General features: G+C 42.0%; 1 protein-coding gene across 2 annotated transcripts in view; it reads left to right on the top strand.

Moving 5' to 3' along the window:
• DGKG (diacylglycerol kinase gamma) overlaps positions 1-7,096 on the top strand; it is a 241,428-nt gene extending 234,332 nt beyond the window's left edge. For both annotated transcript variants that reach the window (XM_049775830.1, XM_049775831.1), the window contains one exon: positions 5,651-7,096. In XM_049775830.1, coding sequence (XP_049631787.1) covers positions 5,651-5,749 — 99 coding nt within the window. In that variant the 3' untranslated portion in view covers positions 5,750-7,096. The remainder of the gene's footprint in view (positions 1-5,650) is intronic.
• The last annotated feature ends 12,148 nt before the right edge of the window (positions 7,097-19,244 follow it).

Raw genomic sequence — 19,244 nt, 5'->3', positions numbered from 1 at the left:
GTAATTTACAATTGTCTCAATAAAAAAAAAAATTTTAAAGAAAAAAATACTATTCTTAAAAAAAGAAAAGAAAAGAAAAGAAAGAAAGAAATTGGGACTGGAGTGATACCTGGTAGGTTATTTGTCTTGCACATGACTGGCCCAGGTTCCTTCCCTGGCATCCCATTTGGTCCTATAAGCCAGTCAGAAGTGATTTTTGAGTTCAGAGCCAAGAGTAACTCCTGAGCATCGCCAGGTATGGCCCCAAAACCAATATATAGTCTAAGAAAAATACAAGTTACTGAATACAAACTGTTACATAAGAATGCCATTATTTTTTTATCATTAATACAGCAAAAGCAAAAGGAAAATTACCTAAAAGCCCAATGTTTATAGAAAGAGTTTAAGATGTTCTCTGAACTCATCAAATATAAGTTTAAGTTATTGGAAATTATATCTAATGAATATTTAATAATACTGAAAATGCCTACAAAATAATGTCAAATGAAAAAGCACATTAGGAAGCCAATTTCAATTTTATTAAAAGCATATTTGCATAAAAACATATTGAAAAATACATATACATGAAAATTAATAGCAGTTACCTCTAGGTAATTTTTTTTGTTTGGTTTTTGGGTCACACCCGGCAGCGCTCAGGGGTTCTTCCTGGCTCTACGCTCAGAAATCGCTCCTGGCAGGCTTGGGGGACCATATGAGATGCCAGGATTTGAACCACCATCCTTCTGCATGCAAGGCAAATGCCTTACCTCCATACTATCTCTCTGGTCCACCTCTAGGTGATTTTTGTTTGTTTTCTTTTGGGGCAACCCCTGGCTGTGATCAGGGCTTATTCTTGGCTCTGCACTAAGGGTTCAATCTTGGTGCAGCTCTGGGAGACCATATGTAGTGCCAAAGGTTGACACCAGGGTAGATGCTGGAGTCCAGTCCCAGGTGAACAAGCCTGGAGCAGGGGCACCATGAGGATTACGAAAACATGACAGACATAATATAGAAAAGCATGGGGTAAGAAGGCTCTCAGTCCTGATTGTCCTTCTTGTACAATATTTATTGTTCAGTGTCAATCAACATGGGAGGAAGAGCAGATGTTGTTAATAGATAAGAATTTCCAACCATCACACAAGAGTCAGCAATATGAGTTCTCTCTGTTAAGAAGTACAAAACTAAAACTATGCAACTGCTTCCCTTAGTGCTCACCAGATGTTATAAATGTTAAGAAATGTTTTAAGCAAATCCTGGAGACTTAATTAATTGCCTGATCAATTATTTTAAAAAAGTGTGGGTTTTAACTATAGAAATGTGAAGTGCTCTCTTTACATTCATGGTTGAAAAGGCAAGTTTAAGCAAATCCAACAACCCACTAAAATGAGATCTCAACTATTAAATCCACTAGTCCCTCCTACTTGTGGGGTAAAGAGGTAAGAGACTGACATTTGTTTGTCTCAAAAGAAGGATATGACCTCATAACATAGTGCCTTTAGTTTATACATAGAGTGAGCTCTCAGTAATTGTGGTATTATAGTCCACAAACCACTTCAGAATCTCCACATTACCCAAGCTCTCTGAACTCCTACCCCACCAAAACTTTTGTCAGAATTGCAAAAAAAAAAAAAAAATGAGAGGGAGCTGTGTTTCGCTTCCTCTTCTTTACCATGAAGGCACTAACAAGCAAATAATTATCTCAGTTCTAGGCATAAAAAGAAGAAGCACAGGTCTTCTATTGTGCCAAGAAAATGGACTTCATCAGCAGGATATGCAGGCAGTGTACCAGCTGCCACTCTTCACCCAAATACAGCCATCCCCAAAGCCAAAGCAATAGTACAGTCAGTAGGGCACTTGCTTTGCATGTGGCCAACCCTGAGTGGATCCATGGCACTGCTAGGAGTATTCCCTGAGTGAAGAGCAGAAGTAAGCCCTGAGCACTGACAGCTTTCTCTCTCTCTCTCTCTCTCTCTCTCTCTCTCTCTCTCTCTCTCTCTCTCTCTCTCTCTCTCTCTCTCTCTCTCTCACACACACACACACACACACACACACACACACACACACACACAAATACATGATGTCAAGCAAATAAATTATTTGGGGCTAGAGTGATAATACAGCAGGAAGGGCACTTACCTTGCATGTGGCCAACTTGGATTTGATCCCTAGCATCCCATATGGTCCCCAAGCTTGCCATAAGTAATCCCTGAGCACAGAGCCAGGAATACCCTTGAGCATGGTCAGGTGTGTTCCCAAAACAACCACAGCTAGCCTACTGCAAGGACATCCCTCCTTGGTGGTACTGATAAATTGAAATTCCCACTCTGAGTGAGCACTGCTCTGGTTCAGGGAATACCAGAGTGAATAATAAAAAGCTCAAGTGCTCTCAGGATTGAGAGGCTTATCCCAAGGAAATGAAGCACCAATTACTGTGCTGATGTCACCATGCTTGATAACCTGGTAAAGATAAGTACTTTTAGGGACCCAGTCTGTGCTCCACTTCCATGAATTCTGAAAAAAACAGTAAAGCTATCAGAGACTTAATACAGAATGGCGCATGATACCCTCCTAGCTTGCTTCTCTGTGTTTACCACAGAACAGATTGGCTCTCTTCCTAGATCTCCAGGCTGGTGGAAACTAACATAATAGTTGTTTTCAGCTCCCACTCACTACACAGGCTACACTAATTCTCTATCAAGTCTTTTCTTTCCATATCCTGGGTCTTACGCATTTAAACCTGGCTTATAGTAGTGCCCTCTTAGTCAGCCTCTCCCCCCCCCTCCCCCCGATCCCATTCTAGCTTGCTTGACAAAGCTTTTGAATAATAAAACATTTTTTCTGAAACTCTTTCATCAGGTCATTTGCCGACTTATAAAGTTATCCTGGTTCTCCATTAACTCATATAAAACCTAGTCCAGCTGCCACCTGTATCCTTGACCTTGTTTCTTTTTTCCTTGCCATACAAACAACATGTTCAAATGTGACCCCTCTCCCCCAGACTTCTCTTTTTCTTTTCAGCAATATATTTCTTTCTGTCCTTTCAAATCTTAGAAGTCCTTCTTATAACTCCCATCAGATTTATCTCATCTTATATTACCTTATATATTTGTAGGGTTTTTTTTGTTTTGTTTTGTTTTGCGGTGATATCAAATCCTGGGCCTTTATATATATAAGGCTTGTACTTTCCCAACGTACCATATCCCTGATATCCTAATGGTTTTTTTAATAGCACTTGATATATACTAATGGTTTTCAACTACCAATTTCTTTTTGGTTTTGGGGTCACACCCAGTAGCACTCAGGGGTTTCTCCTAGCTCTATGCTCAGAAATTGCTCCTGGCAGGCTTGGGGGACCATTTGGAATGCCGGGATTTGAACCACCATCCTTCTGCATGCAAGGAAAATGCCCTGCTTCCATGCTATCTCTCCAGCCCCTCAATTACCAATTTCAAGATCAGTACTGTATTCCAGAAATGTTTGCCTATCCAGAAAAAAAGGCTTTGCCAGTACCTGTGTGATAATTAATGGCCAGTCCTCAGACTACTGCTGGTTCACAGAGAAGCAAAAGTTGAAATCACTGGCTTATTGATTAAGTTTTATTGACAGAGTTCTTCAAGGGTCACTTGTTCTCTGTCATTTCCAATGAGAAATGAATGCTTTCTCCTCCAATGTGAAATGATAATTACTTAGGAAGTATTACATTTTATTTGATAGCTTATACTGGGCTTTCATGGGCATGCTTTCATTTGCTCTTTACAACTTTGTGAAAAATATAGGACAACTGTTATCCTCTTCATTTTACAGTTAAACAAGCACTGGTTTTGAAGGTTAAATAGGGCCCGGAGAGATAGCACAGCGGCGTTTGCCTGGCAAGCAGTCGATCCAGAACCAAAGGTGGTTGGTTCGAATCCCGGTGTCCCATATGGTCCCCCATGCCTGCCAGGAGCTAGTTCTGAGCAGACAGCCAGGAGTAACCCCTGAGCACCACAGAGTGTGGCCCAAAAACAAAAACAAAAAAAAGATGTTGAAGGTTAAATAATTGTTAGGGGTTCACAGCAAAAAAGAAGTTATGAGTTATAAAATTCAACACAAGGTCCTTCAATCCTAATGGCTCTTATTTGATGCAGAGGAAAGTTTTCCAAACAGTGCTTAGAGTGCCTGCAATTCTTACATAGGCTTCTGGTAACATACTCTGGAGGTATAATGTCAGTGAGTTCCAGGGCCACACCCAGCTGGGCTGGAAGTGAGGGACCTCCAAGACTTCACCCAGTGATGATTGGGGCCCATGTGGTGTGAGAATCAAACCAGGTGGGCTGTATGGAAGGCATGTACTTTACCCTGTCTTGTCTCCTGGATCTGCTAAATGCCTCTTGTTCCACATCATCTTCCTTCTCTGAACATGTATCAGATTTGATAAATGTTGTTGAAAGACTGATAATGCAGATTATTAAAGTGAGTGTCATCAGGCCACATTCAACTAGAGATGAAGTAAACTGAAGCCAGAGCTGAAGAGATAGCATGGAGGCGGGGCATTTGCCTTGCATGCAGAAGGACTGTGGTTCGAATCCCTGCATCCCATATGGTCCCCCAAGCCTGCTAGGAGCAATTTCTGAGTGTAGAGCCAGGAGTAACCCCTGAGCGCTGCCGGGTGTGACTAAAAAAACATACAACAACAACAACAAAAACAACAACAACAAAAGTAAACTGAAGCCAAGCTCTAAGGATAAGGTTGAAAAAAATTATAATTGAGAGGATAGAGATGTAACACAAAATGCTTACTGACCTATTGTAAGTGTCTTTCATTCTAGTTAAAGTTTTCAGGAAAAAATCAGAAAACCAAACTTTTTTTAAAATCTGATTGGGGTGGGGGGTTGGGCCACACCTGATAACGCTCAGGAGTTACTCATGGCTGTGTGCTCAGAAATCACTTCTGGCTAGGGGGACCATATGAGACGCTGGAGATCGAACCAGGTCCGTCCTGGATCAGCCGCGTGCAAGGCAAACGCCCTATAGCTGTGCTATCGCTTCTGCCCCCTAAAATGTGATTTTAAAAGAAAATTAGTTTATTCTGGAAGGCTAAGCAAAGAGGAACCAACTAATGGACTCATTTGGAAATTCTTCACATAGTGTTGCTTGGGTCAGAGGTCATACTAAAGCCTCTAGGTCAACTTTGAGATCTGGTTGACATTTCTGTACTCTCTGGACAGGGATGGCTGGATGTACTCAAGCACAGGTCACTGAAAAACTGGACTCTAGTTGTTCTGCCCCTTTCCCTGTGACCTTGAGCTAATCTAAGGCCCCACAGAGCCCTGGGCCCCCATTCCTTTCTCCCACAGAGGAGCTGAATGGGATGGTCCCTGAGGTCTTCTCCGGGTGTGACATTCTGAAAGGCTATAAATAGCAAGGACACAAGACAGGTGCGAGCTGATCACCCTGTGGGAAGTTTACACCTGTCTCTCCCTAGTGTTTCCGCCCCTGACATCCAGTTGCCAAACTCCAGTCCCAGTCAGGATCCAGTTGCCAAGTTTAAAGCTGTTCAAGGTCAGTCATCCTTCTGCATAGGGATCTTTCCAAGCTGAAGCTGACCTCTCGTTCTCTCACTGAGATTTCCTCTCCCATGGGCTACTAGCATTTGCATCCCACTAATTCAATTCTGCCTCTTTCCTTTTAGATTAAAATTACGCATAAGAACCAAGCGCCCATGATGATGGGGCCTCCCCAGAAGAGCAGCTTCTTCTCTCTGAGAAGGAAGAGTCGTTCAAAAGACTAAGCAATATGCCAAGCAATGGAAAAGCCAAGAAAGAAGTTAAGAAACTGTCACAAACACACAAACACAAACACACACACGCGTGCATGCACACACACGCACGCATACACAAATGCACACACACACACACACACACACACACACACACACACACACAGACACACCATGTTTCTCTAGCCAGTGGGAGTAAACACACCATTTAGGAAGTAACCTTCACCTTGCCATATATTCTCTTTCAACAATGTGTACATCCCCAATGAACCAATGCCAACAGAACTTTGTAAATGGATATAGTACCCACCAGGGCCTGAAGGTCTTACAGCAATGTCTACATTCCCAGAAGGCCTTTGCAGAGTGGGATTTTCTGAGACTGAAGGAGAAATCCTCCTCTTTCCCCCAACTCTGCAAGTTGTGTCTTTTCTTCACGGACCCTCGCAAGGAACAGGCTTCAGGTTTCCTGCCAATGGTGAGATCGGATGTGGCTAAGGGAAAGAGCTCCTGTTCCAGTGAGCTTGCACAAAGCTCCCTCTGTGCTGTGACAAGACACCTTGGACACTCTTAGAGTGCTTGGTGGCACTTCTTGAGGACAAGATGTTGGTGTTTTGCTTGTCTTTCAAGTAGCTTGCTGAGAAGGCAGAAAGGCAGCAGAGAGCTGTGTTTCCCTTCTTGGTTCTCTTTGCTATCAGTGGGCACTACTGGTTCAGCTCCCAAAGCCTTCTCCCAAGGGCCATGTGTTTGTTTAGCAAAGGTTCCTGCAAGGCGCACTGTAGATAGAGTTCTGCAAAAATCTGGGAGGGAAAGCAATGACACTGGGATTTATTTTTCAAATTTATGTCATAATATTGTGTAAAAGGGGAAGAAAAAACCACACCCCGCTTCTTTCTTTTTCAAGCCAAAGTTTAAGTTCTATGTCCTAATGACAGACTATTCCTCTTGGCAGAGAAGATGGGAGAAAAGGGCCTTTCACTTAGGAGACAAGGAGGCAAATCTTCAGGTAGTTCTCACCTGCCCCTTTGTATCTCCCTTTCCCATAGTATGGCCTGCAGGCCCTTCTGGTGGTCTGTGTATATATATTTGTAGCATATATATTTATGTATATAAATATTTATTTACTGATAACTATTCCTTGTTGAAAAAAAAAAGTATATGTAGTCTAGGAACAGAAAGTGAAAAAAGGAAAAGAAAGTTCTTGGATTTCCTTACTCCCTTTCCACCATTTTAATGTCAGGACTCATTTCCTATAGCAATCATAAGATCGGGGGAAACAAACATGGTTCTTTATCTAAAGAGATTGAGAATTTCTATTCTGGATTTTAAAAGAAAAATAAACATGAAAGATGTTCTGGGCAAGATATCAGATCTGATGCTCCCATTTGTCAGAGAAGAAAACTATTTCAGCACAGTTAACAGACTTGTGCTTGGTATTTTGGCTAATATAGTTTGAGAATAGGTACCACTAAAAAGAAAATTGAGTGAGAAAGGAAACCACACATCTTGGAACAGATTTTCCAGTTCCTGATAAATGAGCCCACTTGGATTCTGGCTTTCAGGGAAAAAGAATGGACAGCATATGGATAGATAAGACAAATCCTCTTAAGAAAAACGAGGGCTCCCCAGTGCTTCCCAGAGGGTATCTTTGGCCTCAATGGGTGAGATGTTGCTCTGAGACTGAAGGTATTAGATAGATGATCAAATGTAACTCTCTACATGTTCTTCATGATCATCATAGTCTTAGCCTAAAACTATCCTGACTGTAAGGATAACCTCAGCGGAAGAGAAAGTTACCTTTGCAAGTCACTTCTAGTCAAGACTTAACAGTGGTCTGGACAAAGTTCAGAGGGCTTCAGTCAGCAGGGGGCAGCCAGCATGATCCTCTTGTCCCAGAGGTGTTTGCCTCTGTCTTTGCTCTCTTGGTCCTACATCCCCCTCTAAGATTTCTCAAGGAATCCTGGCTACACTGAGCTGTCTCTAATTTCATTGCACTGGGTCAAGAGCTATGAATTTGGAAGGGCAAATTCAGATTGCATGTACAAATTGATCCTAAGACTGAAGGAAGCAGTCACCAAGGACCATCTGGGATGAAAATCTAGAATATCCTATGGGCCTCACAGTGCAGCCCACCGGGCATGGGAAGAACCAGGCCACCTGAAGAACTTTCCTCAGTGATGTGATCCTTGGTGATGAGACCAGCGAGCTCCAGACTGGCAACAGGTACTGTCTTGGAAGCCATTTGATTCTCAAATTAAGACCGGTCCACATGTAGGGTCACTGATTCTAAGACATTTATTAGGAGTTCTTGACAAGTTTCTACCCTGATTACTCAAGATTGAGAATGTTGAGATATATCACTATCAATAGGTGAGACTGATTCTCAGAGATTTTCAAGCATCTCATCAGTACCAAGTGAAGAGACAGTTCTGCCTACTTTTGAGCATAGGACTTACAGGGTTGCTAAAGAGACCTGTCCAAAGCCCTCTTTAGGGTCTCAGAATGTAACAAACTTGAGCAGAATTGCACTCATAACTTAGTATCCGCTAGTTTTACTTAACTTGGCAAATTGTCACTTAACTACCAGGCCAGTGGTTTCTTCCTGCAAAGAACCTCATCATAAGGCTCCTACAGCAATTTCTAAAGCTGGCAGAGAAGCTCATACAATACCCCATAATGAGTCAAACAAGCCTTCATAATGGTTAGTGGTATCTCAAAGTCACACAAGTAAGCAGCCAAGGGAGTCTCTAGTCCCCAATTCCTTGCCTCTTTTTGACCCAGCACAGCCATGTTCTAACCTGCCCCTACACTTCTAGCATTAAAAGGAAGGAAACAGGAAGTTTTCAAATATGTTATATTGTCCTTGAACTAAAGGGCTAGGAGTTACATCTCATTAAGGAATGGGTTTTGTGGGTTTTCTCCACTGAATTGAGAATAAAGACAATCTTAGTAGGATGACTGAATATATTTCAGGTCAGAGACCAGCTCCTCTCAAGATAATTCTTTTCACAGATGGAAAAGATATGTTGAAATTGCCAAATAAATTAGGAAATACTTGGCAGGTCCTCGAAGAGCCTCCAGACTGGCATTACATAACATGCATATACATTATACATATGCACATTATATAAGGTGACATAGTACTTAATGTGCTGTATATATTATGTAAATTACATATTTGTGAGTAATCATGATAAATATAGAGACCCACTAATCACTTTTTTACACATACTCAGTGACAGATTAGGAAGTTACTTTGCCAGGGAGTCTTAAAACTTACTCTCTCCTGCTGCTTTGGTTCTAACTCCTGCCAAAAAATAATGACATCAACTTTTCCTATCTCTAAACTCCCCCCCCCCCCACCTCTTGGCCATATACTCTGTTACCTCCTGTCCCACTTAGGCTATACCTTCCTTAGAGCACTAATTACCACAGTTTTAATCCGTTAAAAAATAGAATCATGGAGAGGGAAAGGAACAGACACATAGATCCCCTTTGTCAAGGTCTGCACCTCAAACTCCAAACAGGAATGTGCCAGAGGCTAATGAAAAGGGAAGAGAAGGTGGAGAGAAGGAAGAAAGCTCTATCAAAACTCCAAGGAAGGAGACCTTGTAGTATTTGTGAACCAGCAGTTTTAAGACTCAACAATAATCAGCCTGAATATTGAGTTCCTTCAGCATATCTGATACACTTTCTAAAATTGGTTTCACAATATACTAGAATCCTTAAAATGTTCCATGACAAAAGAGTTCTGTGGCCATGTACTGGATCCCCATTTTGAGGATACCTAAAAAGTCTTAAAAATAAAAGACTATAGACACTTTTATTCACATGTCAACATTTATAAGCCAGGAATACTGCCTTGAACCCACCATTTCTTCTTTTTATTCTCGGTGAAAATGAGAATATGCAAGTAACCATCCTCTGTAATACTATAAGAAGTACTACAAATATTATAAAAAGTACTCCTTTTCTAGGACAAAGAGACTTTAGCCACTCCTTATAATATTCAACCATGTTATGTAGGACCAACATGCTGAGAGCTACCCATGGTGACCCTGGTGATGTTTAGGGATCCATAGGGTGCCAGAAGTTGAGGCCTTTGCATGTATTCATGTGCTCAAGTACTTTGTGCTGTCTTTCAGCAGAGCCCTGATTCCTAAGGTGCTCTTTCTAGCTGCTTCTGTATGATTGCTTTATTTCTTTTCTTTTTCCCTTCTACAAGTATTCAGGTAAGAATCAAGGACCTAGACTTCCATAAGAGGGGATGGGACTAGAGTTAGGGAAAACATAAGGTTAGACTGTATCTGTAAAGTTCCAGAGAACAGACATATGTGAAAAAGGCTTCCTTGTGGGAAAATTGAATGAACGACCACTTGCTCTCATAAAAAGAGCCTTGACTCTTTTATGTAGGAAAAAAACAGTGATTGACCAGTTTTATCCAAAAGGCCATTAAAGTGTTTTTTTAAGCATCCATGTTAAATCAGTGGTTCTGTAACATCCTTTAGTATAGCTTTTGCTTCTCTTTTGTTTTGAAAGGATAGAATATGTCCCAGAGAGATTTTTGGATGAGTAGGTACTGACCATTAAGACCACACTTATTTATAGCAGGATTGAGCAGATTCATCAGCGTCAAGTAGGAATCTATTCTTGGTTGCTTTAGAATAAAAGGAATGAGTTACGATATTAAAAATAGGAGATTTTTTGTTTCGATTGGATTCCATATTAGCAACGTAGAACTATTCTACTCATCACACTTACCAGACCTGCAAGGAGCAAGGAAAAAAAGACACTTGTCCATTTGGCAAATAAAAAACAAGTTTTAGTTCATTTTAGTGCAGAATTATATAAAATTTCACAAGTCTATTGTTGTTGGTTCTATTGTAGTGTATCTCTCAACATTATAATAAAAAGAAAGTAGGAGGAGGAGATAAGAAAGAGAAGATAAGAAATTCCCATTTATTTCTTACTTGTACAAGGAGCTGTCAAGGATTTTTCATGTACTATCTTTTTAATGCTCATAATAGCCCATGATGTGGGTGTTGTGTTTATTTTAAAATTGAAGGGGTTAGTGCATTAAATGGTGATATCCTTTGTCCAAGGCCAAACAACAAATGTTAGAGCAAAGACTTTTCCTGGATCAAAATTTATGCATTTTCTCCTATAACATTCTCATCAATTTTAAACCCTGTTATTATTCTGGGTAAGATTAAATGGCCTTGGTGAATTCATCTCATATCTGGTCAGTGTCAGTATAGCCATTTCATCACTCTACTTATACTGGAAATCCTCAATACTTGCTCATGTTTAAACTCAACAGCCTCCATGAACAGCTGCTGGAACTCAAGACTTCATGCTTGCAATCAATATTGGCAGTCATCCTTTCACCCCCCAATGTTTTAAATTCAACCTGTACAGGTTTCATTCCCCATGATCTATACACTAGATTTCCTGATCAACTTTGGACATGGAGGAAAAGCAGCAAGTATCCTTCTCAGATTTAAGTGCCATGATCAGGAGCCGGAGCGGTGGCACAAGCAGTAGGGCATTTGCCTTACTACTTGCTAACCTAGGATAGACCGTGGTTTAATCCACCAGTGTCCCATATGGTTCCCCAAGCCAGGAGCGATTTCTGAGTGCATAGCCAGGAGTAACCCCTGAGCATCACTGGGTGTGACCAAAAAAACAAACAAAAAAAATGCCATGGTCAACAGTGATTGGACTATGAAGGGAAGGGAAGGGAAGTGGGGGAAAGAAGGGAAAGGGAGGAAAGGAAATACAGAGAAGAGAAAGGAAGGTAAGGGAAAACATGAGAAGGGAAGAGGAAGAAAGGAAGGGAAGAGAAAGGATGGGAAGGGATAGGGTTGTGGAAGGGAACCTCCAATAAGAAGACATGTGATCCTCATTACTGGTAGACGTGGGCTGGTCCATCTGTTATTCAGGAGAACAGAATGGCATGCTGTTTTTCGGGTGCCAAGAGACACTATCTAATAGCAAGATCCAGAGAGCTCAAACAGCAAAAAAGCATCCTTCTGAGTATTTCTGAAAAATCAGGGACATAGAGAAAACCAAGGGGCTGGAGATTAGTCAATTGCTTTTAATAAGTGTGTACCACTGCTACAATCCAATACTTTATGTCCACGGTTCAGGACAGCATGTAGAACCTACAGTCTCATTTGCCAATGACATTTCCTTAGATGGAGACCTTGACAGTGCCTGAAATCTCTGGATGCAATGACAAGGGCATTATAGCAAGGCACCAGAGTTGGCTATTAAGCCTCCAAGTCTCTCAGAGGTTAAGAAACACAGATAGGGGGCCAGCGAGATAGCATGGAGGTAAGGTGTTTGTCTTCCATGCAGAAGGATGGTGGTTCGAATCCCGGCATCCCATATGGTCCTCCGTGCCTGCCAGGGGTGATTTCTGAGTGTAGAGCCAGGAGTAACCCCTGAGCACTGCCATGTGTGACCCAAAAACCAAAAAAAGAAAGAAAGAAAGAAAGAAAGAAAGAAAGAAAGAAAGAAAGAAAGAAAGAAAGAAAGAAAGAAAGAAAGAAAGAAAGAAAGAAAGAAAGAAAGAAAGAAAGAAAGAAAGAAAGAAAGAAAGAAAGAAAGAAAGAAAGAAAGAAAGAAAGAAAGAAAGAAAGAAAGAAAGAAAGAAAGAAAGAAAGAAAGAAAGAAAGAAAGAAAAGAAACAGATAGAAGAGCCCATTTGATTAGAGGCTCAATGCAGATTCTAAGAAAATAGAAAAAAAAAAAATAAAGCCAATGAGTTCAAATGGATTAAGTGATTAAGTTAGAAAAAAGTAATATGGAAGCAAAAACAGCAATATCTAATCCAGCAACAGACATGTAATAGGTAGATAATATGTTCAGTGAGTGAATAACTAGAGGGTATCTATTCTAGCCGGGAATAGGTAGGGGCACATTGAGGGTATGGGCAGTAGAGGGGATGAAAGCTTTTTAACTAACAACTCAGGAACTTGAAACCATAGGATGTAAAGGGAACTCATGGAGGCCTTTAAAGACAGACATCTGTTGAGTGATGGATATAGCTAAATATGGATCATCAAAGGGCTTTCTGGGTCACATGGAGGGCAGTTTTCATGACTTAGAAAATATGAAATTCAACTGGGACTGAAAGATAGGAATAATTGCAATCGACTGCTCAGATATTAGGTCAAAATTGACAACAAAGGTAAAAGCAGCACAAAAATAAAGTGACAAGTCAGAAAGAAATCAGCACAATCAGATACAGGTTCTTGAGCTAGAAAGAGACAAAGAACTAGAAATATTAGCAGATTGATTTGAGCAAGAGAGATGAGTGTGAAAATGGTAGTCTAAAACAGAAGAAAGGACTGAGAGATCTTTCTTTTTTTCTGAAAGTCATAATTGAGTACATGATAAAATAAGAATGTGTTCAAGTGTCCATGAAAGCTGATGCTCATATGACCACTTTTTTTGTTTTTGTTTTGTTTTTGTTTTTGGGTCATACCCGGCAGCGCTCAGGGGGTTACTCCTGGCTCTACGCTCAGAAATCACTCCTGGCAGGCTCGGGGCATCATATGGGATGCTGAGATTCGAACCACCATCCTTCTGCATGCAAGGCTTATATCCTACCTCCATGCTATCTCTCCGACCCTCGTATGATCACTTTTTTTTTTTTTTTTTGGTTTTTGGGCCACACCCAGCTGTGCTCAGGGGTTACTCCTGGCTGTCTGCTCAGAAATAGCTCCTGGCAGGCACGGGGTACCATATGGGACACCGGGATTCGAATCAACCACCTTTGGTCCTGGATCGGCTACTTGCAAGGCAAACGCCGCTGTGCTATCTCTCCGGGCCCTCGTATGATCACTTTTAAACTTCACAGGAGCCTTCTGAAGTTGGTGTTCTGGAACTCCCAGTCTGGAAAAGCAGGAAACTGAGAAGCAGTGTACCTTTTAGGGGCAAATCCAGGATTCATATGTGCCAGCAGCTGTCTTTAATGACTGTGTTTGCATTTATAGGGCTTGCACCAGTTCCTCTGAGCTGCAACCTGGTGATGAGATTTATTACCTCAAAGCCAATCAACTGTGCACAGTTTACTTTTTTCATAAACTGAAAATCTGAGTCTTTCTCCTCCTTCATCTATAGAGCTGGAGTAGAAGATGCCTTTGTCTTGCCTTGTCTGAGCACAGAGTATCCAGAGAGAGAGCAAATGTGGACATTCGACATCTGATCCACCTCCTTTCTTCTTAGGATCCTTCTCCAAGATACTTTTCCCCTAAGACACTCCTCAGAAAAATGATAGCCAGCAACCCAACCTGAATATTTAACATTTGTTAAAGATGGTAATAAAAAGATATACAGATCACAAGCGAATGAAAAAAATAGGATAGTCACCATCAGAATTTAATAATTGATAAGGTAAAAAGGAGTGTTGAAGAGTCTTTTTGAACATCTGTTGGAAGGAGCCTGGGATTAAGGCTCAAATTGAAGAGCAGGCCACCTGACAAGTGCAAGGTCTTCAGCTGTGTCCAGCATTAAAAACCCACTCTGAGCATGTCAATGTCTCTGCTGATTGCTAGTTCATCAGAACATTCCTCTATCACTTGTAGGAGTTTTGGGTAGAGTTCAAGAAAGATCTTAGCTGCTTTTGAAACATTCCTGAATGATTTAGAGGAAGGAAGGAAGGAAGGAAGGAAGGAAGGAAGGAAGGAAGGAAGGAAGGAAGGAAGGAAGGAAGGAAGGAAGGAAGGAAGGAAGGAAGGGAGGGAGGGAGGGAGGGAGGGAGGGAGGGAGGGAGGGAGGGAGGGAGGGAGGGAGGGAGGGAGGGAGGGAGGGGGAGACCAAGAGATAGTACAGCAGGTAGAGCTCTGGCCTTACACTCAGCTGACCTGCATTTGATCTCCAGGATTCCTAATGGGCCCCTAAGCACCACTAGAAATAATTTATGAGCACAGACCCAGGAATAATCTCTGAGCACTGGAAAATGTGGATCCTAAACAAACAAACAAAAAGTAAGAATAAGAAGATAAAAAGTACACAGTCTAAATACCCCAAAGAAACAAAATAGAGGCATGTTATAAACACAAATGATGCCACAAAGAAAAATAGAAAGTACTTGAACAAGCTAAAATTTTACTTGAGTAAAATTGAGAGCCAGTACAGTGAGTAGGTCACTTATCTTGCAGTCAGTTTATCTAGGTTTGATCCCCAGCATCCCATATTGTCTTCTGTCTGAACCTGATCAGGAGTAATCCCTGAGTTGAGAACCAGGAGTAAGTCCTGAGCACAGCTAGGTGGGACCCAAAGACAAACAAGCAAAATTTACTGGAACTGAGACCCAGTGAAAATAGTTCATTGGTCAGAGGGTTCAAACGCTTTGCTGAGTCTGAACCTTCTATTCTCCACCCCACAAACACCAGCATAGCCCTTGTGGCTCCTAGACCACAGGCTCCAGCAGCCTACACACTAACCTGCCTTATCGAATAACTATCACCAGGTATGGTTCCCGGGTCTCCTTTGGGACATTCCTTTCAGACTCCTACAAAGAATAATACATGTCCTTACATTGGAAATAAAAAAAAAAAATTGTGTAAAGCAAAAGTGGCTACAGAAAGACTGAACACAGTCTTGTTTTGGACAGGTGAAACATGGCAGAGTTATTCATTTATATAAAATCAGATTAATTATTGTCCCACCACATGAATTCTAGGAAGCTCACTAGGGAAGGGATCATCTGCTGAGACCCAACCCCCACCACCATTCACTAGGGTATCACTGAACTAAAAATGCATCAACCCCTTGAGAGTGTGCGAGGGAACGCTGGGAAGGTGCTTCTTACCTGAGCAGGATGCCTTGGCAAATTCTGCAGGCAGGAGTGTTGTGGTCATGGTGCCATTTTACTCTCTGTAGAGCTGGATTCTGGCAGGATGACCACAGAGAATCTAGACAATCTGTGGACGCACTGGTTGCTCGGCTTGCTTGAAAAATCTGCCAACTTTTAATAAAAGAGCAGATGTGAAACGAGTGGCGCAGGTACCAGAATATTCAGCCTGACTATTCGATTCATAAATAAATGGAGTTTCTTATTTAAGGACAGCCTCGGTTGGCAGTAAACACTAGAAGCCAAGGCCTCCTTCCCTATGTATAACCCAGGGTCCTACCTTAGGACCCAAATTTCCTTTTACTACATCAGGAGGACAAACTTCATTCTCTGTGTCCCCAACATACCACTAAATGCCTTTGACTTGTGGAAAGCATTTTCTAATCCCTCTCCCTTCCCCTACACACCAGGTTCGTCAAACTGCCTCACTGTCTCTATTCCTGGCATGGCCATCATGGGGCCTGCCAGTTGATGGAGCCTGCCTGGGAGATGGGAGTTGTTTTCATCATCCTGAGATCAGGAACATGTTTTCTTTCCAGAGCACCCCCTCTCTGGAAGAACACAATCTCTTCTGAGCTCCCTCCTCCAGCCTCACCCCTGGCCCTGAAGCCCAGGATCTGCTGATGATCGCATGAAAACACATGAGCTCACTGATGCTTATATAAGAGCTCTTGGCAGGCCTTCCTGGGAGACGGATGGCAGCCCAGGTCTCAGTACACTCACACTGGCTGTGTGATTTTCTTTCCTCTATCTCCTCTGAACAGAGAGGCCTATTTCTCCTGCTGTTCAGTTCTCATTTTGTAACAAGGAAAATGTGGCCAATGTTCCCTCCTAGAATCCAATGACTAACATGACACTAAAATGACTAAAATCTTGAGGTGGGACAACAATTATTCAGAAGACCAAGTTCACTTGCATGTAGGAAGCACCTTTTAGGGGGTACTGCTCCTTTCCTCTGCTCTCTTCCATGAGAAAGTATGTGTTCAGGATACCTGCAAAGGGAATTCAAACAGGACTTGAACACCAAAGCACCATCTCAGCCCAAATGTGCTTTCATCGATGTTTGGAGGGGGAGAAAGAGAAACAAAATAGATGCAATTTTCTGTCTTCCCCCCAAGAGGAAATCAAGGACATTTAGGGAGATCCATCAGTTTTTGAACGGCAGGTACAGACAGGAAATCAATCCTGCCTTCAATTGGTGAGAACTCCTTTCTCTGACTTAAGATGAGGGAGGAAGAAAAAATTGGGAATTACACTCAGGAACTTCAAAAAGAAATGGAATAGTATGTGGCTGATCTCAAAAAGCCAGAGAGAGGGGCCGAAGAGATAGCATGGAGGTAGGGCATTTGCCTTGCATGCAGAAGGACGGTGGTTCAAATCCCAGCATCCCATATGGTCCCCCAAGCCTGTCAGGAGCGATTTCTGAGCGTAGAGCCAGGAGTAACCCCTGAGTGCTGCCGGGTGTGACCCAAAAACCAAAATAATAATAATAATAATAAATAAAATAAAGGCCAGAGAGAAAGTTCAATGGACTGAGCTCATGATTTACATGCAAGAAATCTGGGTTTGATCCCTGGCACCACATGATTCTCCAAGCACCACCAGGAAAGACCACCAAGCACAAAATCAGGAGTTACCCTGAGAACCAAGGGTGTGTGGCCCCAAACCAAACAAGAACAAAAGAAGCAGCCTGCAAATTCTGTATATATATCTTACACAGCTCCCAAGTAGAAAAGGGATGATTTAGTGTGAGTTGAGGTTCTTGTCCTTCCACTGAAGAAAGACAAGAAAGGGAAGGTCTTTGAGACCCTTGGCAATGAAATATCACTGCTCATTCTGCATCTTGAGATCTTCAAGCCTGAACATACACTCTTCCTCCTTACAGGATATGGGGGTACAGGGAACACAATCTTCCCACTTCCCAGCACTCACAGATCTACTCTACCTTCTACCCTGGCACAACTGAACAATGGGAATTGTGCAAATTACAGTATATCTGACGCCTCCACTTCAGTGCTATTGGATAGGATGCTTTAGGCATTAAATAATTTAGATAATTAGATAATTTTCTAGGCCCTAGGTCCCTTACAAGTCTTCATGTGTTTCTCTTACTCTTTCCCAGTCTTCCCCATCACCTTCTGCTTTTCTTATTTCTTAATATCTTTATTTAAGCATTATGATTACAAACATGGTTGTAGTTAGGCTTTAGTTATTAAAAAAAAAACACACCCCCTTCATCAGTGCAACATTCCCACCACTAATGCTCCCCTCTTCCCTCCTCCCTTTTTAACTGCATCTCAACGAGAAAAAACACCTTTTTAGGTATTAAACTATTGGGAAGCTTAATCCAAAATGACACTGTTGACCATCCATGACGATAAGAATATTAGCTGAAGTTTGAAAACACCATCATCAAGAATAAAACAGGGGCCGGAGAGATAGCATGGAGGTAAGGCGTTTGCCTCTCATGCAGGAGGTCATCGGTTCGAATCCCGGCGTCCCATATATGGTCCTCCCGTGCCTGCCAGGAGCAATTTCTGAGCCTGGAGCCAGGAATAACCCCTGAGCACTGCCAGGTGTGACCCAAAAACCACAAAAAAAAAAAAAAAAAGAATAAAACAGGACCTACAGACCATGACAGTTACTAAGAAGGCTAGGTGTCTGTCAAAGCAACAAAACAGAACAAAGCAAAAATCCACAAGCCTACAAGACTTCTAATTTCCAATATGCTATCTTGATCAACAGAAAAGCCTATTGCACAGGGATAAGGTCTCTTTCATTCAAAAGGCATTTCTTTATATATCATCAATCTAACCTTTAATGCTGAATTGGTAACCAACCCAGCATAATGCTGGTCATTGTTGTCGATATATGAATAGTGCCATTCATCCTTGGTTCTTATACCAACATAGAATTTCTGCCCCAAACCACTGGCCTTAACTAAGCAAGAGACAAGATGAGTCTCACCTGAGCAGGCCTGACACTCCCGGCATTGTCCCCATTGAGTGGTATGACCTGTCTATGAGGTTTTAGGGTATTAACAGGCATTGGTCTATGATTAGGTCACCCAGCAAGAAGGTAGCTCCCAAAATCTGTAATCTTTGTGTTCTTTCTTTATTTCTTCTCCAGATGGCAAAAGGTAGGACATTCAACTCAAAGGAAGAGGAGCTTATGGTTGGTTGCTAATTCAGCTTAGAGGACAGTTGCCCTTTTCCTAGAATGGGAAGAAGTACCCATCTATGCCTCTTCACACATCATTCTCAGCAATAGGTAGGTAGATAGCTCAAAGAAAGGGTTATTATTAGCAGGTCACCATCTTCCCTGTGAAAAAGGGTCTAATCATATGGCTGTGTTTCTCTCTCTCTCTCTCTCTGCAGAAAACAAGTAAGACCCTTCCTTCCATCTTGGCACCATCTTGGCAAAGTGTTCCCTAGAGCTGCTGTGAAGGAAGCTGTTCCTCATCCCATAATGGTAGGAAGGATGCAAGCTACCTGGAAAACAAGTGGGAAGTGGACTACAGTCCTGTCTCAGCCTAGTAGCCTTGGACCTCTTTTTCCCCATCTTTCAAACAGGGAACTTGAAGGGCACGTCCCTCTATGACAATCTGGCTTTCTCTGGACCAATGCCATGGCCATAGAGTGGGGC

This window comes from Suncus etruscus, chromosome 6 (assembly GCF_024139225.1).
Source record: "Suncus etruscus isolate mSunEtr1 chromosome 6, mSunEtr1.pri.cur, whole genome shotgun sequence".
Taxonomy (NCBI): domain Eukaryota; kingdom Metazoa; phylum Chordata; class Mammalia; order Eulipotyphla; family Soricidae; genus Suncus; species Suncus etruscus.
Note: the sequence above shows the minus strand (reverse complement) of the source record. Positions and strands in the feature narration are given on the sequence as shown.